Source organism: Columba livia, chromosome 15 (genome assembly GCF_036013475.1).
Source record: "Columba livia isolate bColLiv1 breed racing homer chromosome 15, bColLiv1.pat.W.v2, whole genome shotgun sequence".
In the NCBI taxonomy this organism is placed as follows: Eukaryota; Metazoa; Chordata; class Aves; order Columbiformes; family Columbidae; genus Columba; species Columba livia.
In genome coordinates, this window is record NC_088616.1 from 8,223,785 (window position 1) to 8,250,116 (window position 26,332).

Consider the following 26,332-nt stretch of genomic DNA (forward strand, 5'->3'; position numbering starts at 1 on the left):
TTTTGGTGTGCTGAGGGGGATGTGAGCAAGTGTTGGTGGCAAAGCAGCTTTGCTGACACTGGGTCGCCACTCACTGCCCTGCTGCTGCCATCTTGCCACATGATGGCTGCCACAGGTGTGAGGGTGGCACCTGTGGCGGAGCACAGCCTGGGGAAGGGCCAAGGCAGAAACTGTCCAAAGCAGAAATTGCCTTTGTTCCTCTTATGGCTCTTGAAGGCAGGAATCTGAAGGCACTTGTCAAAAATAGCCATGCTAGCACAGCTACCAGCCTGAAGGGATGTTTTAAATGCAACACTTGCATGTCCGATCTTGAGGAGGTGAAGCAATAGAGATTACCTGGCCTCTGCCTCGGGGAGGGTTCTTGTGCCTCCTGCTGAAACTCCAGTCTGGCTAGGATGGATCTTCAGCAGAGCCACAGCACCAGGGGCTCGTGGCACCAGGAAGCAGAACCCCATGGGCTCTGATGCTCCTGTGGGGCTGGATGCCAACGCCATTGCCGTCCCTGCGGTTTCTAATCTTGTTTGCTGATGATTTAGGTCTGAGCTGATGCCATCAGCTAAGTGCAAAGGGTATCAGGAAGTGGAAGAGGGTGGGTATAAATAAGATGGGAAATGGCCTCTACCTGTCTTCCGCATGGGTTTCCTCCCAGCACGGCCACTGAGAACACAGAGCTCCTGCCTCTTCCCCTCGCGTAACCAGGCTGACCCTGCCCCAGGTGGAGAATGTGGCACTTGCTCTCGTTCAATGTCACGCATTTGGTGGTTGCCCAGCTCTGCAGTCTATCCAGATCGCTCTTTGAGACCTCTCTGCTCTCCAAGGAACCTACAACTCCTCGTAGTTTAGTATCATTGGCAAAACTAACGTCCGCCCGTGGCCGCCATCTTGCGCCTCCCTCCCGCCATCGCGCGAGGGCTGCCGGGACGGGGCAGCAGCGGCAGCGCGGATAGGCTCGCCCTTGTCACGTGGGCCCGGTCGGGCGTCAGGGCGACCGTTCCTCCGAGGCGTGACTGTGACGACGGCGGTGATTGGCCCGCGGAGCTTCAGCGCGAGGGCAGCGCCCCCTGCACGTGACATAGGAGCGGGGCTCGGAGTCGGCCCGGGAGTCACTCGGTGGCGGCGGCCGCGTCCCGCAGCGGCGGCGGTGAGTGCGGGGCGGCCACGGCCCTGCCCCGCCCGGCTCCGCTGCTTCCTCCGCCCGGCCAGTGGCGTCCTGCGCTCCCCTCTCGGCACCGGGGCTCTCGTTCCTCTCAGCCGCGCGGCCGCCTCTGTCTCCCCGCGGCCCGCTCCCCCTCATAGCGGCCGGGGCTCCCTCCGGCGGCGCAGCCCGGTCCGGGGCTCCCCTTAGCCCCCCGCGGCTGCCGGGGTCCGGGTTGCTCTCCCCGGGCCGAACGGAAGCTCCGAGGACGCGGGACCGTTACCGGCCGCGTCCCGCTGCGGGGCCCGTTGTTGAACAGTGCTGCAGGCGGAGCTGAGGGCGCGGGGTCCGACCGGAGCCTTCCGCACTCCCCTTCCCGACGGCGGATGGTCGCGGGGACTGCGGGTCGGGCCGAAGGGCAGCGAGAAGGGGCCGGTGAGCGGCCCAGGGCAGGGCGAGGGGTGTCTGGGCCTCCGTACGGCGGTTGAGCTGCTGGCCGGAGCAGAGCCCGTACCCGGGGCAGTGCGGCCCAGGCCGGTGTTCCTGCCCAGGGCTGCCGGGCTGTGTCCCAGCCGGTCTGGTGGGGCCTTTGGTTCCTCCCGAGATGTGTTGCCATCAGCCAGCAGAAGTGGAGCTGCGTGGGGTGAAGCCGGAGATGGGGCGGTGGGCGGCACTGGCGGGAGTTCTGGTTCTAGAACTGACTTCTTTCTTTCCTTTATGATTGCAGGAAGTTCTAGCAGCACAGACGCTTGTTGTTGCCCAAGAAAACTTAAAAATCAAGCGACTTGTTCCACTGCCGATGTCCTCAGTTGTCCTTAACCAGCCAGTGAAATCCATATCTGTGCAGCTGGGGCAGAGCTTTTCTGAGGCAATGGGAACTATGCCATGAGGACTGGTAAGACTTGGCTGTAGCAATGACAGAGCCCCACAGGGTTTCGTTCACCACGCTCCATGGTCCACTGAGCAGCAGCTTCTTGAAGAGGTCTCGGAAAGATGATGGAGAGCAGCCCCAGGACTCTGAACCGCCTGCGACAGCCGTTCGAATCACACTTACTCTCTTCGAACCAGATCACAAGCGTTGTCCTGAATTTTTTTACCCAGATCTTCTGAAGAGTTGCCGAGGGAAAGTAAAAGGTGGTTCTTCAGGAGACAAAGTAAGTGTCCTCGTGGCTTGTGGGGAACTGCTGTTGTATCTGAAGATTTCAAAGGCTTTTCCAGTGTTGCTGCTTTGAGAGTTGGCTGTTTGTTAGCTATGAGGTGCTGAGGGACGGAAGGAGGGTGGGTGGGTGTCCAGCAGGCAGGAGAACTGGCATCCAGGCAGGGGTTCTTGTTGTCAGGCCACGCTGTCTCACTCCTTTGCCTTGGCTGGAATGTCATGTTAGAAAGGTGATGTGTTGGTGGCAGAGTGCAGGATGTAATGTTTGTTTAGTTTGGAATTGCTTGATTAAAGTGATTTTTGGTACCTAGCTGGCTAGCAGCTGTGACCACCTCTTTTCTGAAGAGCATCCGAAGGAGAGATGCTTCTGCAGTGTGGGGCTGCATCTTTTGTGAGACTCTACTGGACATTAATATTTCCACCTCAATGCTTGACATCTCTTCCTGTGTGGTGAAAATGGTACTTCTAGGCATTGCCTGACAATTCTGTCTTTTGAAAGCCAATTCTCAAGAATTGATGGCCTGCAAACTTCTGTAGCATTTAAACTTTGTTTATGGGTGTCTTTCTATGAAAAGAAAGTTGATTGTATTCTACTAATTTTTACTGTTGCTTTTCAGAACTGTTTAGCAGTCAGTTGATGGTTCATGCTGCCTTTTGTTGTTGTTTTTGAGAGTTGGGAGAAGCAGATACAGACCTAGCTGAGAGAGCACCCAAAACAGAGAGACACTCTCAGAATCACAGAATGGTTTAGGTTGGAAGGAATCTTCAAATGTCACCTGGTCCAACCTTCTACCATGAGCAGGGAGATTTTTCACCCAGCTCACATTGCTCAAAGCCCCATCCAGCCTGGCCTGGGATGTCTCCAGGGATGGGGCATCCACCACCTCTCTGGGCAACCTGGGCCATGACCCTCAGCATAAAAATATTTTTCCTTATATTTAATCTGAATCTTTCATCTTTTGGTTTAAAACCATCACCCCTTGTCCTATTGCAACAGGCCCTGCTAAAAAGTCTGTGCCCATCTTTCTTGTGGGTCGCCCTGTAAGTACTGAAAGGCCACAATCAGGTCTCCCCAGAGCCTTCTCTTCTCCAGCTGAACACCCCAACTCTCTCAGCCTGTCCTCCCAGCAGAGCTGTTCCAGCCTCAGATAATTTTTGTGGTTTCCTCTGGTCCCTCTCCAACAGGTCCATGTCTGTCCTGTACTGAGGGCTCCAGAGCTGGAGGCAGTACTGCAGGGGGGTCTCACCAGAGCGGAGGAGGAGAATTGCCTCCCTTAACCTGCTGGCCACACTTCTTTTGATACAGCCCAGGATACAATTGGCCTTCTAGGCTGCAAGTGCACATTGCCTGTTTGTGTCCAGCTTTTTTCATCCACTAGAACTCCCAAGTTGTTCTTGGCGGGGCTGCTCTCAATCCCTTCATCCCCAGCCTGTATTGATACTGAGACTTGCCCTAACCCAGGTGCAGGACCTCACACTTGGCCTCGTTGAACCTCATGAGGTTCACATGGACCCACATCTTGAGCTTGTCCCGGTCGCTCTGGATGGCATCGTGTCCCTCAGGTGTGTCATCTGCACCACTCAACTTGGTGTTGTCTGTCAACTTGCTGAGGGTGCACTTGATCCCCCGGTGCCATTGATGAAGATATCAAACAGTCCTATTCTAAATACTGTACTAAAGATTGATTTGTTTGAGCTTCTGCCTGGATGCTCTAGTTGGGATGGGTTTAATACATAGACTCTTGGTGGCTGTGTCAGCATTGACTCTGATGGTTTTGTCTCTTTTATTTTTACAGAAGAAAGAACCTACTGATCCCTTTAATGATGATGAAAAGGAAAGGCATAAAGTGGAGGCTCTTGCTAGGAAGTTTGAAGAAAAATATGTAAGTTTTTCTTTTTTATGTGATGTTACCTCCTAGAATGGGTAATGCTGTTCGGCTCTCAACCAGTAGACTTAGTGGTCGTTAGCTTTTATGTTCCTGTTCTGCAGTCCTTTATCTTGGCTGGAAGGTGCTGTTTTCTGTGTTCCTTTCCTGTCTTGGGGCTGTGGTCCGTGAAAATAGTTCAGATATGCACTTAAATCGGAGAGTCTGATTAAAGTGAATGACATTTTCAATTGTAGTGGCAAATAACTTACTGTAACTTATAAAATTTAATTTTGTTAAGCAAAAATTAATTTCTAGGCTTTGTCACTGTGGCATGATGTAATCTGTCAAGTCTCTAAGCACAGTGCTCTGGTGAGTCAGCTGTCCTTAGGACAGTGCTACGCTGGGTAGTTTGAGAGATGCTGATCTCTCATATCCATTTCCTTGCTGTTCTTCCTCTCACTTTACTTCTGTTGATGGCAATAAAGCTGTGTTATGTTTTACACCTGGCACTTCTGAATAGCCAGTTGCTGTATTGTCTTGTGAAAGAAATTTGACTTACGGGTCACCCTAATGCACTGCGTGTGTTTGATGTGTGTAGTACCGAGTTTGTACCAACTATATTGCAGTTATGGAGGAACAATCCATCTCTGTACTGGCAGAAATGTTGAAGGGGTGCAAACTCAATTCGATGTATAGTCTGCTGGCACAAAGGCAGCCTGTCTGGCAGGTCAGTGTTTTGTTTCATTTGGCTGCACTAGTTTTGGTTCTGTATGACAAGGCCTAAACTGGATTTACTGTGTCCTGAGATTACAGTATGGCAGGAGTTGATGTTGGTTTGGTTCTGCTGCTGCCAGGAGCAAAAAAGTTCTCATTCTCTTTTCTGTACTGGAGCCAGCATCAGTGTCCTGTGTCAGGGCTATACCTGTGGTAACTGGGAAAGAAGGATGAACACGCTGTCAATCTCTTCTTGTTTAGGGTGGCAAGAGACGTAGAAAAGACCGTATACAGGACTTGGTTGATATGGGGTATGGATATGACGAATCTGACTCCTTCATCGATAATTCTGAAGCAGTGAGTACAGGGGGGGCGTGAGGGTGGTTAAAGTTGTCTGCCATGGGGGATTTGCTGGTGTCTGGAAGGAACCTGAGCTGGGTGCAAGGCAGGAGTGTGCCAGGGCTGGGGAACAAGAGCGCCTGGGGCAAGCGCAGGGCAGGAGGGTGCTGGTTAGCAGGCGTGCCCACAGCCCTCTCTGTTCTTGGGGGAGCACAAGCCCCACTCCATTCTCCAAGCAGCTCAGCTGCGGAATTAGGTGACAAAGCTTCCAGTGCCAACAGATTGTTCTCTGTTATTTCCAGTACGATGAGCTTGTTCCAGCTTCTCTTACTACAAAGTATGGAGGGTTTTATATCAACTCAGGAACGCTGCAGTTTCGGCAGGCGTCTGAATCTGAAGATGACTATGTTAAAGAGAAGAAGAAGAAGTGTCCCAAGGTCAGCAAGCCAGCTTTCTCAATGATTTCCCCTGTTAGAGATGTGTTTCTCTTTGGTGGCAATGTCTGTTGGAGACAGCCCTGTTTTCATAATGCTGAAACGAGTTGGCTAGAAGGGAAAGAACAGGAACTCTTGGCATCCTGTTGCCTTTATTGGTAGGATCATCTCTAGCATACAAGCTGGGTGCACTATGCAGTGTTGAAGACAGTATGTGCCAGAACTGTGGTGATAGATGGAGGGGGTTTGGGTTAATACATCCAATGGGGAAGGAGCTGCTCTCAGATTCTTGGGAGCAGGCCAAGAGTGGTTCTGGGTGTGCAGGTCCAATTACACAAGAAGGTGCTTTGATTGTGACTTGGTTTTAACTCTCTCCAGAAGCGGAAGTTGAAAGATGGAAGTGAAAAACTGAAGAAGAAGAAGAAAGATGATTCTTATGACAAGGAAAAGAAATCCAAAAAGTCCAAGTTCCCAAAAGCTGGGTAAGGAGCGGGAGGGAATGCTTTCTGCTCGACAGCTTGCTTCAGAGTTGTGGGCAACATTTGTTACACTGCAGTAGTACCTGTTGCGGGGGGATTGGCTTGAGTGTGTGCTGCAGAAACACCAGCAGGTAAACCCCTGTTGCTTCTGAAGTGGGAGAAAAGGCAGCTGATGATCAGGGAAGGAGGAAAGCTCCACAGCGAGAGTGTCTGAGCACAGAGGGACAGAGCTAGCTGTTTTTTCCTGGAGCTCTGCTTAGGCACTGATGGTGGGAACAGATATTGGAGAGCCCTAAGAGAAAGAGAGGGAATTCGCTCTCCTGGTTTTCATATGCAAAAAGTGTCAGCTGCTGTCACGCTAACTCTCTTGCTTCAGTTCTTCTGCAGTAGTTGTTTGTGCATTTTTCAGATCTTCCATGCTGGAATAAAGCGTGTAGCTAAATAAGAGCATAAGTCGGTGGGGATGGTTTAAGTTCCATCAGCTCTCTGCAGTGAGGAAGGAGAGCCCTCTGTTCTCCAGGCTGAACAAGCATCAGGACCTTAAGAGGCCATAGAATATTTTTTCTGGTATAACTGGTTAAGGGGCTAAGACTTTGCAGGGGATTGTTGCAAATAGCTGAAGTGAACTAGGATGAAGGTGTCCTCTTCCCCTTCATCTCATATTAATTTGGATTCTTTCATCCTTTGTATTCTGTTTACAGCTTTACAGCATTAAATGCAAGTAAGGAAAAGAAGAAGAAGAAATACTCTGGTGCTCTTAATGTCAAGGAGATGCTGAAGAAGTTTCAGAAGGACAAGGATGCTCAAAAGAAAAAAGATGAAGAGCAGAAAGTGGTGCCTCCTTCAGCAGAACCTCCAGCCCCAAGGGAGGCGGAGGTGATGTCTGACCCTTTGCTCTCCCTCTTTGGCCACACCAGTGATAACGACCTGCTTCAGGCAGCGACAGCCATGGACTCGTTAATGGACCTGGATCTGGAGCGGCTCCTCGGTGAATCCCCAGAAGGGAGTCCCTTTGCTGATGTGGAAGATGGGAGTGACCCTATTGGAATGGGCTTAGACCAGGATTTCAAGCAACCACCATCCCTCCCAGAAGGTCTGCCAGCCCCTTTGGAGAAACGCATCAAAGAGCTGGCTCAGGTATGACAGTTTGTGGGACAGTAGGATTGTGTGATTGCTGGAGGGGGAACAGCTCTGCTGGGTTTGTGTAGCTTTGCCCAGAGCCAGAGCGCACTCCAGTGGGGGAGTTTTGCAGTGCCGTGTGGGATCACACCTTTGTGTCACCCAGTTTTCTTTTATGCCCAAGTGACTTTCTTGAGTGTCTGGATGTCAGGTAGTGTAAAAGTCTTTGGTCTTGTCATCTACTGAATGTAACACTCAGTATCCCACCTGTCTGTATGGTTTTACCTCTCTTGGCAAAGTATGGATCAGATGCAAGAAGTAATTTCCAAAGTCAATTTAAGATGAATCAACTTAAAATGTGAACTAATGAGGCCGAAGAACAAATTCCACCATAATAGTTGTAATGTGCTGTGATGGTCAGGACAGTGTCTGTGAAATGGTGTGCAGCGATCTGTATATAAATTATTAATATGTGGATGCAGCTGGAAAGCATTACCTGCTCTACAGTGTGAGAAAGCATGAAAAACGCTGTAGATGGGGCTTGAGGATTTGTTAGAACCGTTTCTCATGTCATATGCAGGCAAATGCCGTCACTGAGGCATGGGTACAATTTGGCATCGCCCACATTGGAGCTGTGTCACTGGCAATTTGGGTTCTTGACACATTTTTAACATCTCAGCCTTGGGGTACTGTTTAGGGAGTGGAATATACTAATTTCTGGAAGACTGATCCCATCTTTTCATCAGTAGCTCCTCCTGCAGTTGGACTCCTGTGGGACTTCTCCAAAATGTGAGGTGCTTTGGGAAGCTCTGGGTGCTGGTCAGGGATCCCTCTCCTGGCATGTCACAGAAGCGTGTCTTCAGACTTGCTGTGGGGCTTCCCTGCTCTGAGGGCTGTCACCATCAGCCTGTCAATAAATGCTGAGATGTTTTGCTCCTGCTACTAGTGTTGTTTGTAAACATCAATTTTAACTCGGAAACAGTGCTCTTGGAGCTCTGTGGTGGTGTGTGTTCTCCCTTCTGGGACACATCAATTTAGAGCACCTGTTACTTAAGCATTTCTTACTTAGTAACTCCTGTTACTGAAGATAAGCTTCTGTTAAAGATAAGTGTTTTGCTGAGAAACTTTAAGTGTATATAGTGCTGGTGAGCAGATGAAGGAGAAGGAGGAATTGAAGAAAGTATTGCCACAGCTGATAGCAAGAATGGGCTCTTCTGTTTGCTATACAGGCTGTTAACAGAAAACACTGGAACAGCTGTTTCTGAACTATCTCTGAGTTAAAGGAGAATATTGTGGAGGCTCCCATGATATCGAGTTAATTGTTATGTTGCTGCAAGACAGTGTAATATCAAGCTACCCACAGATTGTCCTACTTAAATTTTCCTGCTGCTGTGTCTCTTGTTGATGAAGTGTGTATGCTAAGAAAATAAACCAAGGAGGAGAAATAAAAGATTTAACAAACTGAAACCTCTGGGTCAGTTAGGACTTGGGGACGTGAACTCTGTTGCAGGTGGGATAGAAGAGGTGCCATACCGTTGAGGGCCAGGTCTCTCCCATCTCAGAAGCTGGGAGCATCCCCTGAGTTAAATGGATCCTCCTGGCATTTCCTTTTCTACTTGAACTGGTTTGACTTTAACCTTCTCCTTCCAAAAAGAATTTTCCTGTTGAGGATTCTCTTTAGCCCTGAGCCTTCTCTTTTGATATCACCAGCTGTCTATGACCTGCTGCTGACAGAGAGGAATGTACACCTTCTGGGCATAAATTAATCACTTACCAGCCTCAGCCTTGGAATGTTAAATCAGGGGATTTCAAAATCGCACCCTTCTCTCCCAGTCCTTTCTCATGCAAGGAATCAGTAACTTGATGTGGTGCCTTGCAGTGAATCTCAGTTTTGTTTACAGTCCCACTCAGAGGAGATGGAAAACTCTTGGCAATTTTCTGCTATCATTCGTCTTTTAGAATTATTTTCCCACTGGACATATTTTTCATGGGTGTGATTTTTTGGGCAGCACTGTGTGTGCTGCAGTCATAGCTCAGGAAGCTTCCTCAACAGGATTTTTTTTTCCAGTTTCCATGGTGTTGACTGGAAATAACATATCCCCTGTGGCTGCTACTCTTTCTGTTGGTTTCTTGGCTTAGTGTCCAGGTTGGTTTAGAAAGCCTAATGATGAGTATCCCTGACGGTCCTTAAATGTAACTAGGATGATCTTTCTTGTTCCAGGGACAAGTTCTGTGCTCATATTACTCAGTGTAACAGCTCTTACCTGACGTTAAAGCTGTGCCCTAGAACTGCCCCCTCTCCCCATTGGAAGTATGCCAGGGAGGCCAGTTGCTGCCAAGCTGTCTCCTTTGCCATGTTAAATGGAGGAATCTTCACTCCAGCATAGTAACTCTAGTGCATCTGGACAGGAGAATCCAGAATGGGAAGGTTTGTGGGCAGGACATGATCTTACCAGTTCAGATGGCAGGTTGAACTTGAACTGAGGAGGTGTGAGAGGAGAGGACAGGACACAATCCCTCTTCTGTCTGTTGATTGTGGCATCTTTTAGCTCAGTTACAGCAGGTGCAGAGTTTGGTGGAATGAAACCGTGCCTTGTTTTTCAGTATTTCTGAAGTAGTTCAAAAAACACTTGATTGCTTGTGCTTGTCTCTGTCTGTGAACTGATGACTTGTGTTGTTTGCTCACTTCCAGGCTGCCAGAGCTGCGGAGGGAGAAGGCAAACAGAGATTCTTCACTCAGGACATCAACAACATCATACTGGAGTAAGTGCTGCTGGGAGAGAAGAGTGGGAAAAGAGAATCTTAGCCAGAGCATTTTTGGTAAATTTAGGAGCAGGCTTAGCAGGAGTTGTGGGGGTGTCCTTACATAGGTCCTCCATGCAGAATATGCCTAGGATAACATGAAAATCTTCTAGAAATGGCTTTCGGTTTGAATGTGATGTATAACTGAGGTAGGAGAATCTTGGAGGGTGTATACAAAGACCTGTTCTGAAGATGATGCTTCGTATCCATGTGCCTAAATTGGGTCACTTGACCTGTGATCATGGCTTGATAGAAGAACAGTAAATCTCTCTCTGTCAGAGATGTCAGGTATGTTCCTTGCTATTGAAGTTATATGCTATATGGAGTATTTTATACATGGGATAAGGCTGCCGTGATCAACTGACATTCTGCACAAACTGGAAGAATTCCATCACTGCTCTCTGTTTTCGAGTCCCCCAATTATAGAATGCCAGTGGTGCTTCACACAGCTGTTCATAGTGGCTTCATTCTTCTTCAAGTGCCTGGAGAAGGCTGATGAATGCACACAGCTTTGTGATCGTCGCAGTGTAATAATAGTTACACAGAGGCTTTAATTTCGTTAAGGTTTTTCAAGGCACTTGAAGGGAGTTGCCGAAGGGAAGTTTGGGAGTCTGTTTGCCTCTCATTTCAAGTGGTGATTACCACCTTTCCGCATTCCAGTGCTGATTGCACCAACAGTCCTAATCTGTTGTCAAAGTGATAACTTTAATGACATTCAGAAGAGATTTAGGTAGATTTGTATGACTTTGCCATAGAGTTAGTTAGGGCTTTTTACACTTATTAGTGACACTGAAAAAAAGCTAGTCTCCTAAGTTATACATAACTGTGTAGGCGGGTTTGCCACACACTGACCTCTCTAACCTACTCACTGCAAAGTATGTTCAAGCCCAAGGGATGAAGTTTGGCTCTATATTATCCTGATCTAAACTGTTGTATCTGCAGTATCTGACATAAGCAGTGCATACCTCCCATTTCATTGCCTGATGCTCCTGCACTTCAGCTGCCAGAAAGCACTGCAGGATAAATGATATGGCTGACGTCCTGATGTTCCTTTTCCAAACACTCTGAAACTCTACTAAAAGGCATAGCCTGGGATAAAGAGCTTGAGTCTGTTGATTCTAAAATCTGAAGAACTGTCCTGTAGTTTGTCAGGCTGTACCTTGTCCCTTTCCCTGCCTCCAGCCCCCAGCTTGCATCAGTTGGATTTATGTTGCTCAGGGAATGCTGGCCAGGTCCCTGCTTAAAGTTGTGTTTGTTTGTTCTTCAGCATAGAGCTGCAGACCCGGGAGCTGAACAGCCAGGTCCGCTCAGGGGTGTACGCCCACCTGGCTGCATTCTTCCCCTGCAGTAAGGACACTCTGGTCAAGCGTGCCCGTAAGCTTTACCTGTACGAGCAGGTGAGTGCATTTGGCAGGACAGCCCTGTCTGGTGCGCATGTTACCCTTGATCTCCAGAGCATGGTTGTTACCTACCTAATGTGGTGGTGTCCTCCACTGAGCATGGTGCTGGCACCATGTCTGGTGGTGTGGATTCAGAACTGGCCAAGTCTCAACCTGCCAGATCTGGGTGTCTCATCTGGCACAGGCCACGTGGAACTCAGCGTGTTCTGTGATTGCTCTAGGGCGGCCGCTTGAAGGAACCTCTGCAGAAGCTAAAGGAAGCCATTGGAAGGGCCATGCCAGAGCAGATGGCCAAGTACCAGGAGGAATGCCAAGCCCATACTCAAGCCAAGTTTGCCAAGTAAGCTCCTCGCTTGCTTGTTATGCATCTGTAGCTCTTCTAAGCAGGCTCACTGTGATGTGTAGGCTGCTCTCATGAGGTATACCACCTATTTTTGTTCTGTAGACAAAAATTGCTGACAGTCATTAATTGGCCTAATTAAGCTGTGTGTGTTCTTCATGCTATCTGTGGTGATGCTGACTGCAGCAGCACTGATGGGACCGAAACTTGGCTGAAGTGTTTCACTTCTATGTGGGTGTATTTTTAGGACCATGGCAGCCTGAGAGCAGTCAGACCTTGATTGGTCCTGTGGTCTCTATTACACAGTATTGGGAGGTTTCTTAACCTTGAGCACTTAGTTCAGCTTGCACCCTAAGCAAGAGATTTAGGCCCTTTTCCTGCGTGTGTGTTTGCCATTGACTGTTGAGACCTCTGAACAGTATTGTTCAGAGATACTTAATCTTGTCCTTGAATCAATGTCTTCCACATTATCTCTGTCTCCATTTTAGGATGCTGGAAGAGGAAAAGGACAAAGAGCAGCGAGATCGAGTTTGTTCTGATGATGATGATGATGAAGAAAAGGGAGGAAAGCGTGTTGTGGGACCACGAAAGAAATTTCAATGGAATGATGAAATCAGGTTTGCATAATTTAGATATCAGGTGAACCTATAACTTGTCTTGTTGTATGCAGTTGGAAGTGAAGCATTTGGGTATTTGTATCTTATTTCCAGATCAGCACTCATCATCTGTAGTAAGTGTCAGCTTAAAGGTTTGTGGCAGACTGTGCTGTTTATGGAAGCCACTATTAAAGATCACCCTTATATACTTTGCAAAAGTAAGCTGTTTTCAAGCACAGGCCAACTCTGAGAGAAGGGCTAAGAAACCGTGGTGCAGAGGCCAAATGAGAGGGACATATCTTTGGGAAAAGAAGGAACTCAGCTGAATTGCTGAGGTCCCACAGCCTGGATTCTTAACAAGACCAGACTTTTGGTTGTGCGAGCAGTTACAGCTAATGTGGATTGCTGCCTCTGGCACCCAGGGGCCTGACAGAAAACAGGGTGCTGTGTGAAGGGGAGAGGGACAGAGGATAAAATGAGAATCAATCCTGCTGTCTTTTTCATCATGTTCTGTAACAATTTGGGATGCTGCTCTGTAGACGGCTGCCTGATTTAGAACAAAGCAAGCTTTGCATCCTGCTGTCTCGTTGCCTCTCAGCACAAAGGTCTGCAGAGAGAGGTTCAGTTCTGCAGTTGTTGGTGGCACCTGTAATTCTGGCACTGGTTTCCTACCTCTGCTGCTTCAGGATACTAACATGGGAAGGGGTAACAGGGCTTTTCTCCCCTGGCACGTCACTCTGCTTGCACACACGGAGCAAGGAACGTGCCTTTCCTTTCCTCTTTCTTGTGGAGGCAATGCAGGGTTGGTTTTATTAGTGAGGTGTTATGCAGAGCCAAGCATGTCTTGGTATATTTATCCAGCCCCTGATAAACAGCGTAACCTCCAACTGGGGAAAGTTAATCTGCGTAACTGTATTTGAAATCTTCCTGTTCTTCAGGGAGCTGCTTTGCCACTTGGTGAAGATTAAGTTGGATGGTTATGACCTTGACAAGAATAAGGCTCAGTCTCTAGAGGATTTTGTGAAGACCTTCCTAGATGGAGAGGTGAAGCCCCTTTGGCCAAAAGGCTGGATGCAGGCCAGGTGAGCAAGCATCAAGTTGTACTCCAGGGATTCATTGTCATAATGGACCTCGGAAGGTCATTAGTCCCACCATGTTCAAAGAATGGCCAGCTTCCAAGTTAGATCAGAGCATTCAGGGCTTTATCCTGTGGAGTTTTGGAAATCTCCAATGCTGGAGACTACCACAGCATCTCTGGACCCCTGGTCCAGTACTTAGTCACTCTTCATGAACTCTTTTCTCCTAATTTCCAATCAGAATTCTCCTTGCTGCACTGAATTGAATATTGCCTCTTTTTACTATGTGCCTTTGAGAAAGGTCTGGCTTGATCTTCTTTATGACCCCCTGCCCCCCACACTCTCTATGTGGTGGAAGACTGATGTTAGATCCCTGCTTGGTCTTCAGATTTTCCAAACTAGGCAAACCCAGTTCCCTCAACCTCTCCTTGTCTGTCATGTGTCCCTGTTCCTCAGCCATTTTTGTGGCTCTGGACTGTCTCCAGTTTGTTGCCATCTCTCTTGTATTGAGACTGGGACCCTGAGACTGGATGCTGTATCCAGATGTGACCTCACAAGTGCTAAACAGAGGGGAGTAAGTACTTGAACTACTGGCTGTGTTCTTGCTAATACGTGCCAGTATATAGTAAGTTCTCAGCACTACACTCTTGCAGTGCTTCATGTTCAGCTTGTCCCCCAGGACCTCCAGGTCTTTCTCTGCAAGGCTGCTACACAGCCAGTTGCTGCCCAGCCTCTGTTGCTGTGTGGGGTTATTCCATCCCAGCTGCCAGACTTTGTGTTTGCCTTTGAACTTTACAAGGTTTGCATTGGCCCCTTTCTCCAGCCTGTCAAGGTCCCTGTGAATGGCAGCCCTGCCCTCTAAAACATATTCTATCCCCTCCCTCTGTTTTCACGTCATCTCAGACTTATTAAAAGTGCAGGCTGTGCTGTCGTCCAGGTTGTAAATGACCATGTGGAGTAGTCTTGGCCCCGGTATTGACCTCTGATGGATGCCACTGGCAGTAACAAGTTACAAGGTAGAACTGGGACTGAGTTGGGGCTGACTGGCCTGTGGTTTCTTGAATCTTTATTAGAAAGGATCACTTTTTAATCTGTTTCATGAAGGACAAATTTTTCATACACTTTAGGAAGTCTTCCCTAGAGTATTCCCAAAAGAAAGCAAAGCACAAAGTTTTAGTGGCTTACGGACTTGGACTACACAGATCATAGAGTCAGCAGATCATAGATCACAGATCATAGAGTGAGCAGGAATTTGGTGTAGTTTTCGTTACCCTATCTGACGTCTTCGCTGCTGTTTCCTGCTCTTTCATGCCCTCCATCATCTGCGCCATTGAGCTGGCAATTGCACAGAGCCATACAAATTGTAGAGTCACACTGCTGGGACTGTTGTCAGCTTCTGGCCTGCTTTGTTTTGCTCAGTAATTTTAAAGTAAGGACAACTGTACAGTCTTACTACTGGAATCTCTGTCTCTTTGCATTTAAAGAGCTGGGCAGTGCTGTCTTCTCTCTGCAGAATTTACTTTTTGGGTTTCGTGGGGTGTAAAGGAAGAAGTAGGTACCAGTTCTTAAGAGCCGTAAGTATGAGTAGCACATTACAGATCCGTTTGGAAAAGTCTACAGCTGTTTATTGCAGTAGCATGTGCACACAAAGTACAATAATATGCACGGTTGTAGTGTGGTGTTGTAGTGTATGGGAGCTGAATGATGGCATTGGGAGGTGCATGCAGATTGCTACTTAGTTAATGAAGATATTACCAGCTTGAGGGTCTTAGCTTGCCAAGTTTGAAAACTTTTTTTCTTTAAATAACAGGAAGTCAGAATATTTTTGCCCCTAGTTTATATGTGAAATTGTTCTTGGGTGTACGGATGTTCACCTAAGACTTGGTGTAGGAGGACCTTCCAGTGAAATTAACTACAGAACAACTGAATAAAAGGGGCTTTCCTGGTTGCTTCCAGTGGCTCAAGGACAGTGGTTTCTCCTGATGGGACTTAATGCAGTTGGACTTGATGATCTTTACAGGTCACTTCCAACTTGAGGTACTCTGTGATTCTGTGACTTTGTGGTTTAAAGACAGAGAGTAAACTGATAGCCACAGGAAAGGGAAGAGAAGGGACTGGCAATGCTAGGAGAACTGTAAACAATTTTGTGGACAAGTCAGCTTGATTCACTGTCATCATGATCACAGAAGTTCATCTTTAAGAGGAATTTGAAGATGGACAGAGCGGCAGCTTTGGGTTCAGAGAGGTCCTGCCAGGATTCTGTTTTCTTAGCACTAAAAGGAGATTAACAGAATATAGGGTTAAAATAAGCTTGTTTTTTAAAAGAAAAAGAATGACTAAAGTCTTTATCAAGCTGTTAATGGCAGATGGGAAGCGTACTCCATGTGGCAGTGCTGCAGGTGTATTTATAAGCTTCTCACCCTGACAGCTAAGAAAGCAGCTGAGCGGCAGCTGGTTTAGGTGCAATAGCGTTCATGTGAGATTCTGGTTTACTTAGCCCTAGTAGTAAAGCATTTTGGATGAAGCTTTATTTATTAGTTGTGGTTAATCAATTGTTACAGAAATGGTTGTGCTGATTTGAGAAGTCACCACAGCTGTTTGGGGACACGAAGGCAACAGAGACAGGCAACGTGCAAAGGCTTCTCATCCATGTTGCTGCATTTTGGGCAGGGGAAGGTAACCTTTGCTCCCTTGAAGCTGATGAAGAGCTCTTGTATGGTCTGCCAGCTCTTGGATGATCTGTGGCAGCAGTAACACCCAGCTTGACTGATTGTATTGCCTCTCCAAGTGACTGTCAGCTTTTTAAGCTGGCAGAGCTTTTTCGCTAGTTGTTGTTCAACAACTGCCTTAATGGCCTTTCCAGCACCTACAAGCATACCTTCCCAGAAAGGGAATTGTGTGGGGGAGCTCAGGAGGATTTTCCTGGAAAAGGGATGAATATTTGCTCTCTGTTATATTAATTTCACTAAGTCCCCTGCTGTACCGTGCAGCTATTATCTCCAGTGATCCCAGCTGCTCTACTGGGTCTTGCTGGATATCACTTCTCATTGCTCTCTTCCCTTCTTAGGACACTGTTTAAGGAGAGCAGGCGTGTACACGGACACCTCACATCAGTCCTGTGAGTATCGCGCAGCCTTCCTTTGGAGTGATAACTGGTCAACTCCGTTCCTTGGGGCCTGGGTGGATTATGCAGGAACACCTGACCTTGCTTGGCTCCCATCAGATAGTTTGGTGTTGCTTCATTTGGGGAGGTCTAGGGAAAGCAGTTGTTTGTGTGTGTGACATCTCCCAACCACAGCCTTCCTGAGGTGCTTTAGCGTTACACTAAGCTCAAAGACGATAACTTTGGAGCCAGGTTGCCTCCTGGCCTTGTTCAACAGACTGGAGTCAGGCCTCTGTGCTAGTCTTGGGAAGGCAGATCAAGGTAAAACGGAGTGTGGTGTTAGCACTGTGGTTATTGCTACCTGTTCAGTTGGTCCTTACTGGATTCTGGATGCCCTCTTTCTTGTTGCTTGGTAAAGGAGGGCTACAATGAGCTCAAGCTAGTGCAGGTGGGTGCCACAGGCTTGTGGGTGGCAAAACAAGAGAGCCATTGGAATCCAGCTGGGCAGGTGCTTTAATGCCAAAGGGTCTTGTGGATCTTGCTGGTAGTCTATAATAGATGAAGATATGGACTTAGGCTGATGTCTGTCTGACAGATGGTCCTGTTCTTGGCACTGGATGAGCAAGGAGAAGTGTGAGAAGGTGTATGAAATAGTGTGTAGGGTCACCTTTCCCTCAGCCATACTGTCCTAGCAGTTCAGGGATGTATTGTACCAGAGGTTGTATCTGACCAGACAAAATGATCTGTTTTCTGTGAATTTGGCAGATGCTTTTGCATCCTTGACTTCTTCTAGAAACCTAAAAGAAATACGTAGCTTTTCTCCAAAACAGTCTCTGGTTTCTCTCTGGGTATTGCTCCAGTTAGGTCAGCAGTGGGTTCCTGTAGTAGCTCCTGGCCCTGCAGCCGGTGCAGGACATGTCTGTTGAGTGCTGTCACTGCTCTGCTGCCATTTCCAGACTCTGCTCTGCTCCCTAATTCATTCCCCTGTGTGGGGGTTGGGGCTTCCTAGAGCAGCAACCAAATGTCTTATGGTTTTGAATCCTAGCAACCTGAGCTGCTGCCTCTGTTCCCTTGGTTCTTTGCAAAAGACTCAGTGGATCATCATTAAGAGGGCCCAAGTGTGCTCCCTAATTGGATGCTTCCCTGCAGGCATTCAGTAAGCCATGTTTCTTTTGTCTCCCTCGAAACAGGGCGAAGAAGAAAGTCGTAGCTTCTACTAAGGTGAAAGTGAAGGTGAGTTCTTTGTTTTCTGGTTCTCATGGTTGACATATACCAAGAGTCAAGTGACTATCATCTTAAATCCTATATGTGAGTCTTGTATCTGTACATTAGGTACAAGGAAGTTGTACAGTGAAACGGCTCTAGTCAGTATTGGGCTTGAAAAAACAACTAGAACAGCAGTTTAAATTGATGGCAGCAGCAGCTGGGAGGGAGGTGGGGGCCTGGCAGGCACAGAACATGCTTATTCTGCCATTTATCCCCAAACTGGGAATCTTCCCTTCCCTTTTCAGCAGTAAACTCTGCTTGTGTTCTGACTGCCTTCTCTTGTGATTTTGTTGTTGTTGTTCTAGGAATCTTCCTGTAAGCCAGATAAAAAGGTGTCGGTTTCTGTTCCTTCAGTGCACTCAAGCAGCACCTTAGCTCTGTCTGCAGAGCCCCAGGGAGGAGCTCTGGGCCTCAGTGCTCAAACGAGAGAACTCTTATCCCTTGAGACAGCCCAAGCAGCCAGCAGTGCTGGCACTCCTACCACCTTCATGGATGACTCCTTGGATGAGGACTTAATTCGTAATCCCACTTCTTCCCTTGAAGCATTCTCTAAGGAACTGGCTGTGCTGAACAGCAGAGCGGGAGGGAGCCCTGACTTTACTCTTCCTGGAGCTCCAAAAGCTCCACCAGAGAAGATCCCAACTCTTGCATCCTCAGAGGAGAAGAGGACGTTTCCAAAGTCCAACCCTTCCACTACATCATCCTCTGGTTCCCTCCAGTCTCCTCTAAATTTCCTGGCTGAGCAGGCCCTGGCATTGGGCCAGTCTTCTCAAGACAAAAAGACAGAGAACTCTAATTACAAAGAGCTCTCCTGCCAAGCCTCCCCCAGCAAAATCCTTCCAGATGCGCACCAGGCTAAACAGAAACACCACAGCCTGGTCCGGCCAAGCCATGGGCCTCAGACCTCCACCTCAGTGCCGGCTTCTCAGGTGAAGGTCTTTCACTCAGGCACCCAGCTACAAAAAACTTTCACCTCCCCGGCTCCATTTGTCAAACTCCAGAATCCCAAGTCCTCCTCCCCACTGCCCCAACGCTCGCTCCTCCAGCAGGTCAAGTCATCAGCCAAAGCTCAGAGCTTCCATTCCTCCATGTCACCAGGCAGCACCCAAAACTCCAGCAGCTCGCACAAGAGCCCAAGCTCATCCTCATCATCTCTCAGCCACGCAGGAAAGCACTCAAGTGGCTCTAGCTCTTCAGGACAATCTTACAAATCGCCCTTTGTTTCTGGTTCCCTCTCCAAGCATGGGCCTTCTTCCAGCAGCTCCTCATCTGGAGCTTCTGCAAACCAGGGCTGCTCCTCTGGGAGCCTGCTGCCCAGTGGGCAGACCCCTTCCTCGGGCCAGGCTTCCAGCCGCCCCTCCTCAAGCTCCTCAGCGAAGAAGATGCCTGTTTCGCAGAAGCTGACTCTGGTGGCACCTCCAGGAGGTTCAAATGGAGATTCTAGTGGGGGCACTCAAGGGGTGGCCAAATTGCTGACCTCCTCCCTAAAGCCAGCTGTTGTTAGCAGCACTGCATCTTCTACCTCTGTGCCGGTAAGCAGGGATGTGCTGGCCTAACCAAAAGCCAGAACGCAGGGCATTGTGTCAGGCTGTCTCCAGACTTGTTCAGACCTACTGTAAAGTGATGACTTCAAAAGAATTTCCTGAAATTCCTGAATGACTGTCTGGATCTTGGCTGTGTAGGCTAGGAAGTCCTGGCCTTTGCCATGGGCTTGCACTCTGGAATGCAAGCTTTCATTTTCAGCTTAAAGTTACAACTAAGCAAAATAACTGTGTTACCTTCCAGACTGCAATTTTTGCATAGGCTGTATAATGTTCCTGCCTTGACTTTGCAAGTTACGGGGACAGCAGGGCTCCCATTTGGGTCAGGAGCAAGTGCAGTAAGGCAAGTTATCACTAAAAATCATTGCATAAAATAGAATTATAATGGTCTGCAATCTTGACCTTCCTTAAATTATTACAAGCAGTTTTAGTAGTATTGCCACTTTTTTTATGGGTGACCTATAGAATAAATAACCTGTGGTACTGGGCTATAAACTCAAAATGCCTGCCTAGCTTTCTTTGGTGGTTGTCTCTGCCCATGTTCTGTTGCTCCCTGCTTGCTCCCATAAGCTACTGAGGTGATGTTTGGAATCGAGCTCAGTGGCAAGTTCATTGGGATATAACATCTCATGAAGGACTCCTGGGTTACCTATACACACTTGTGTTATTCAGCCATTGTATTTAATGGTATAAGGCCCTTAATTTTCATCTATAACAAAAAAGTAATTGTTCCTAATGCTGCTGTATTAATTTGTTGTTGGCTGCTCATACCTGCCTTCTTTTGTGGCAAGTGGAAAGAGCTGGGCAATTAAATGAGTATATTTAAGTGAGTCTGAAAAATGCATACTGCTCAGCCTGTGCACCCTGTCTGTTACTGTCACAGGGATCTGAAAAGCTCTCCATGGGAGAGGTCTCAAATGACTTTTTTTGGGTGCAGGGCTACACCAGACCTTGGTGCCTTGAGTTGTCAACAGTGATATGCTGTAAAAGTGAGTAGGAGGCCTCCTCCCTGGAACTCGCAAGCAATGTGTAATCTTTTCCTCTGCCTAACGGAGGTACAGTTGCAGAGTAAGGGAACGACAGCATGAAATCCAGTAAAGTCATGTTTACAAGAGCGTAGCAGCCAGCAGCAGGAGTGCCAGTGTCCTGTGCACTTCCAGGGTGGCCTCAACAGTTGGCAGCTGTTGAGCCCTGGCTGGGAGGCTGTTTCTTGCAAGGAGGAATTGTTGAGCACTCCATGTTTTGCAGTTTTTCTCTAAGTATGAATGATGCCATGCCTTGATTTTCCCACTTCTGACTGACCTTTTCTGTTGCTTTTCAGAAAGGAACTAGTGGAGCTGTGCTGCTAACGAGTTCTTCCCCCTTAAGTGTACTGGCTCCATCCTACAAGTCCAGCAATCCAAAGCTGCCAGCCGCCCTGAGCTCCACCCCGTTAGGTATTATCTCTCCTATTCATTCCTTCCCTCTTCATGTCATCTCCTTCAGTTCAGACTCCTCTGCTAAAGCAGGGGTATCAAAAGATGCAATAGTTACAGGACCTGCTCCAGGAACTTTCCACCACGGCCTTGGCCACAGTGAGTATCGTCCTGGTCATGCCCATGTGTTACTTGCGCCTATGTTGTTGAATAACGTGAGAACGCCAACGCTTGGCTGTGTTAACCCATTGCAGACCAACCCATCTCTCTTGCTGTTGCTTCATGCTGTAGTTCATGCATTTATCTCCAGCAGTTGCATTTGGAGAACCTTGGGCCCATCCCTATAGCTAGCCCAGAAGTCCCAATAGCTGGAAACTGAGCTATAGGCTAACTGTTGCTGCTCCTCTGCTCATTTCTGTCTTAGATGTATATTTGTTCTTTTTCTCCCCGCTCCTTTCTTTGTTTTTCTCTCTAGGTCTTCTAGCTGGCTTGCACTCCAGCCCCCACCATGCAGCGCCACTCCCACATTCTGCCCTGTCCACTCATTTACCACAAAGTTTGCCAGGTAACTTGTCAGACGGTCATGTTTGTCTTTGCTTTGAGTCATCCTGTATCTCAGCGGATACTTGTAGGGTTGAAAGCAGAGTGGTAATCCACGTTGTCTGACCGGTGCAGTTGTTGCTAGAGCCCAGGGCCTCCCCGAGGTACAAAGCGAGGTGTAGCGCTCCATGTCCTTTCGTTTTTGTTACTCAGGGTAAACTTGTGCGTTTCTGGAATGATGAACCCTCAGAGCTTGTAGCAAGTATTGGTTCCTGGAAGTACCCAGCTTTGCTTCTTGCGTTGTGGTAAAGAACTATCCTGCCAGGATTAGAGCTGGGCATGTTTATGCACCAGCTGCCAGGACTGCCCAGGAATGAATATTCTGGCTCTGTGGAGTTTGTTACTAGTGACCTATATAAAATGTGTCAGACCAGAATGTCCTGTGTCTGTGCGCTGAGCTAATTGCTTACATCTTCTTTGTGACAAGTTTGTAGTGTAAATGGAGACTGCTTTACTCGGTGTTGAAGTGATGATTTTGCAGTTAAGTCTGTTCATGCCCCAGTTTGACACCTGTAGAAACAATGCATAAAACAAGAGATTTCTGAAGAACACCTTCTCTGCATATTAATGGAGCCCTGCCTGGTGGGCTGTGAACATGTGTAAATGTGGTAGCGCTGCGGAGGAAGACGAGGAGTAAGGGGATCCATGCGACATTCAGTAAATAGAAATGCAGGGTCAGCAGGTCGGGCTTACCTGCTTCAGGGAGTTGCTTATCCTGTTGGTAATCACTACTGCTGCTTTCTTGATCAACATTAGCACTTGGGTACAGTTCAGTGCCATTGTCTCAGTGCCTGCTCCTGTTGTGATTGTCCTACTGGGCTGTGTGAGCTGAAATGCCCTTGACTGCTGAGCACAGCACTTCTTTGCTGAAGAAAGAAGAATGCTGTGCACAGGTGAGAATTCAAATAATTAGTTGGTTTTGCTTCTTTTGCTGAAGTTTGTCTGAGGTGGGTTGTTATGCCACTCCAATGTGGTAGAGGAGAAGCAGAAGTTACTATTATAACAGCAATCACTGGTGTGACAGACCCTTCCTGTTTGTAAATCCACAGTTACTGGAGAGTGAGGTGATTACATTTGACAGCCTGGGTTCAAACCAAAATTATTCTGTGTCAGTGAGAAGGAGTTTTCTGTCCTGTTATTTGAGGGAATTTCAAGTGGTTACTGGAGTTGTCATAAGCTGTGAGTAGACAAGAGGTAACGAGGAATAAGTGAAGAAAACATGACCATTGAGACAGCTTCAGCAGCGACACGCTTTCTCACTTGGTGTTTTCACACAGAGATTGGAGATGGAGCCTAGTGCTTAATATTGTCAATTGTGGTGCTTTGTAGAAGAACACAGATAATATTTAAATGGCCACCATAGCCTTAAAATGTATTAATTTGTTCTGTGGAATAAACTGTGGTTGGCTGTATAACCAGATGGCCACAGCGGTGTTGCTCTGTCTAAAAGCTGAGAGGACTCTGGTGTGTTGGGACCTTGCTACAAATGCAAGGAGACATCAATGTCTTAACTGAAAATGCATATATAGGCGTTTATCAAAAAGCTTTTGATCAAGGAGCATTCTGTGCTTGTTTTTGTGTTGTCACGGCTGCATTTGCTGGTGGAGGTGCCTGTGTGCTGGTGCTGTGGTGATGGCTCTGACTGCTCTCTTTGGAAACTGAGCTCTTGCATGGAAAGAACTGTCCTTGTCCTGGAGAAGAAGCTGCTGCTGTGCTGCTCAGTGCTGCTGCTGCTTAACCACGTGTCTCAGTGCGCCCATTTGTTCATCATGGTCTGATGGCAGTTTTAATTGCTTCTGGAAAACTTCTGCTTCCTTAAACTTCCTTCCTTTTTCTCTTCAGTGCATTTTCTCTTTTCCTTTCATGTCTGTTTCTTTTACCTCAGTGGTTAGATTCCTATGATTCCTGTTGGCGATCAGTGGGCACCTGAAGCCTTCATTACAATGGCAAAGGTGTACTAATGGTGTGATATCAAACCACCTTTAGGTGCAGGGCAGCTAATACCAAGTATTTCTGGTTTCCTAGATTAGGAGATGTGGTAGGGAGGCTTTTTAGAGAAGGACACAGGCTGGCTAGTCAACCAGTATCTGAATCTATGCCATGGTGCTTTTGCTGGGAGGCCACAGGAGACCCTCAGTGCTTCCCGTGTCCCTTAGTGGGGAGCAGAGGCAGGGCTGCTCCCAGGTGTGAGATATCTCCGAGCACGTCCTCTTATCCTGGATTCCCTGGTGCTGGAAGGGAAAAGTAGGTCTTTCTGTGCAGAGATCTGGTTGCCCCAGTTGCACGCAGCTCCCTGGAGCTGATGCTGAACCCCCTTCCCATTTGGTTTTGTTTTCTTTCAGATGCTTCTCAGCTTCACGGCAAAGGGTCCAACGCGCAGCAGCGGAAGTTGTGATGTCTGCAAGGAGGGGAGCTGGAACGCACATAGGATAAAACCAAGAGGACAGGTCATGGACTTTGGATACCGGCTGTGTCTCATTTTTGTTTTTGTTTTGGTTTGGTTTTTTTCTTTTTCACATCAACTGGACAGACTGAACCGTGATGAAAAACTCATTGCTGTGTTTGCTCAGAGGCTTTCCCAGCTAAGCCCTACACAACGGACCACCTTGAGCCATGCCCTAATGAGAGAAGCATTTTGTAGCACTGTTTTATTGCTGCTGCCCTTCATGCATTCCCTGGCACTGGCAGGAGCTGGAACTCACAGCGAGACTCGGGGGGGCTTGGCTTTCGTGCAGGGGACTCCCACCCACCTGTGTCTGTATCTGCCAAGTATCTCCAAGTCCGGTTACCTCCTTGGTCTTCCACTGGAGGGTATGAAAGGTGCTTCTTTCTTTGGCTTTGGATTTACATGGATAATTCTAGCACTGCCAGTGCTTTCTGAAGACATTTGACTGACTTTTCAATTGTACTATGAAACCGTGCTACAGTTCGTTGAAGGACTTAAACATTTCCTCTGTGGTGAATCTAAGGAACCACCTGATGTTCCCCTCTGGAGGAGAAAGAAGACTCTTTAGAGAGACATTTTTTGATGCAGTCGTGGACTTTGAGAATTCTACTTCTTTTGGGTTTTGGATTTTTTTCCTCCAAATGGATGCTTTTTTTCCTGCTCAGTTTTATCCTCATTACCATCGAATGCATTGGATTGAATGGAACGCTTCTCGGCATGTCACGTGTATAGGAAGACATAATTCCAGTGCCTTTTATGGTGGAGCAAGAATGGACTAGTGACACACATTTCAGCCCTATTTTGTGTGCTTCTCAACCCTTTTTTAATCATTCTGTATTTAAAATGTATTCTGTTTTATTTAATAGAGCTTTTTATGGTTGCACATCAAAAGAAAAAGCTGCACTGTCTGGACTTTAGTGGTGTCTTGGTGACTGTGAACAACAGTACCAAATCCAGCAAGAGCACCAGTTCTTATCCGAGTTTGTGCCAGCAGGTTCCAGACCCTCCCCTGAAGCCATTATTTCCTAGGGTCGTCAGTTGTGATCTCTGGTGGGCAGAGGGAATGATCTAGATTAACCAAGGTCACTACTAGTCAAATGAATTCCAGGGAATAATATTGCTCTCCTTGATGATTTCTGCACTAGGATCATGTGCTTGTTACAGCTGCAGGAATGGGGACCAGCTAGAATTGGGGTGTATATTTCCTATTTAATTTTTAACTCTTAGATGTAAATGCTTCTCCTGAGCACACCCTGTCAATCTGTGCATAGCTAAGGGCAGGCTGTGGTGCCAGCTGAGCTTTATGGGGTTTGAGTTTTCTCCTTTTTGCCCAGTCTGCCTTATCTTAGGCCCCCACAGCAACATCCTAATTGTGCAGTGGTAGCTCTGATCCGCATAGACTTTACTGGTTTTTCAAACAAAAGCTTTCAGCCTTCCTTCTTTAGCTAGCGAAGGATGCTGACACTGATTATACCAGCAAATAACCTGCTTTAGTTTTTCCCCATTTTTGGTAAGAACCAAGATGGACTGTTTTCAATTTAAGCTGATACATAATTTCCCAAGATCATTGCATTGTTTGTACTTAAAAACGAACAAAAAAAGGAGCTCAGATTTAAAATTTGTTTACAGAAAATACCTAGGTTGTAGCAAAAGAGCCAAAGACAGAACTTGTGTTATTAAAACTAAGCACAGCAGTTATGGATGGACTCTGAGCAGTGGATGTTGCGTGGTTCCCGCTGAAGGCCTAATCCTGAGAGGTACTTTGCACCTTCAACTTCCCGCGGTAGCTGAAAAGAGCGTTCAGACACCTGGCAGGACAGGGACTCTCAGCGAGTGACTCGAGGTACTGGTTCTACTCCCTCTCTTTGCTTTCACTTGAATGCTTCTGCTGGGAAGCACCCGTGCGTGTGGCCTGAGCAGAACGCCCTCCTTCTAGGAATTTAGCGAAGCCTCTTGCCTCAGGGAAATGATTATTTGGTGGAGATTCCGTGAGATATTTTTTTTCTTTACATGCTATGATGAGTGAGTGAATGGCACGGAGCAGAGTCGCAGCAAGGCAGAACCACGCGGAAACCCGACAGCCGATGGGGAGCCAGGAGTCTGGTGTCTCTGCCTTGACGGGGCAACTTGTGACACTTTTGTGATGGTGCGGGGGGCAAGGCTCCCACGGCACGCGCTTAGTACAGCAGTTCCTTCCAGGCGCAAGAGCTGCGGTTTACTATTATATTTTGTGTGTGTGTGTGTGTGTTGGGACTGTCTTACTGAAGATAGTGGGGGTGGTATGAAAACTGTTAATCTTGTACAGAACAACTGAATAAATTGTTTCAAAGTTTCCAAAACACTTTTTTTTTTTTCCATCTCCTCACCTCTAGTTTTATGACTTTGTTTTCAATAATTTTTCTTTCTGCTAAGATGATCTTGATCATCTTGTTTCTTGAGTGAGTAATGAATTATTTAGGTTTTAACTGAAGTCAAGATTTTTTTAGCTGTAATTTGCATAGCA

General features: G+C 47.4%; 1 protein-coding gene across 13 annotated transcripts; it reads left to right on the forward strand.

Moving 5' to 3' along the window:
• Window positions 1-983: 983 nt before the first annotated feature.
• Window positions 984-26,168, forward strand: UBN1 (ubinuclein 1). 13 transcript variants are annotated; one of them, XM_065030933.1, is made up of 18 exons: window positions 984-1,141; window positions 1,863-2,289; window positions 4,088-4,174; window positions 5,135-5,230; window positions 5,515-5,649; window positions 6,025-6,128; window positions 6,827-7,262; window positions 9,937-10,007; window positions 11,314-11,443; window positions 11,668-11,786; window positions 12,275-12,403; window positions 13,321-13,464; window positions 16,526-16,576; window positions 17,752-17,794; window positions 18,133-19,359; window positions 20,690-20,942; window positions 21,259-21,348; window positions 23,726-26,168. In XM_065030933.1, the coding sequence occupies exons 2-18, from the start codon at window positions 2,050-2,052 to the stop codon at window positions 23,776-23,778; spliced, it is 3,408 nt and encodes a 1,135-aa protein (XP_064887005.1). In that variant the 5' UTR covers window positions 984-1,141; window positions 1,863-2,049; the 3' UTR covers window positions 23,779-26,168. The 13 variants fall into 13 exon arrangements, with proteins under 13 accessions (XP_064887005.1, XP_064887008.1, XP_064887007.1 ...); XM_065030936.1 differs by having other exon boundaries at window positions 20,690-20,804; XM_005505646.4 differs by lacking the exon at window positions 984-1,141 and adding an exon at window positions 1,184-1,570.
• The last annotated feature ends 164 nt before the right edge of the window (window positions 26,169-26,332 follow it).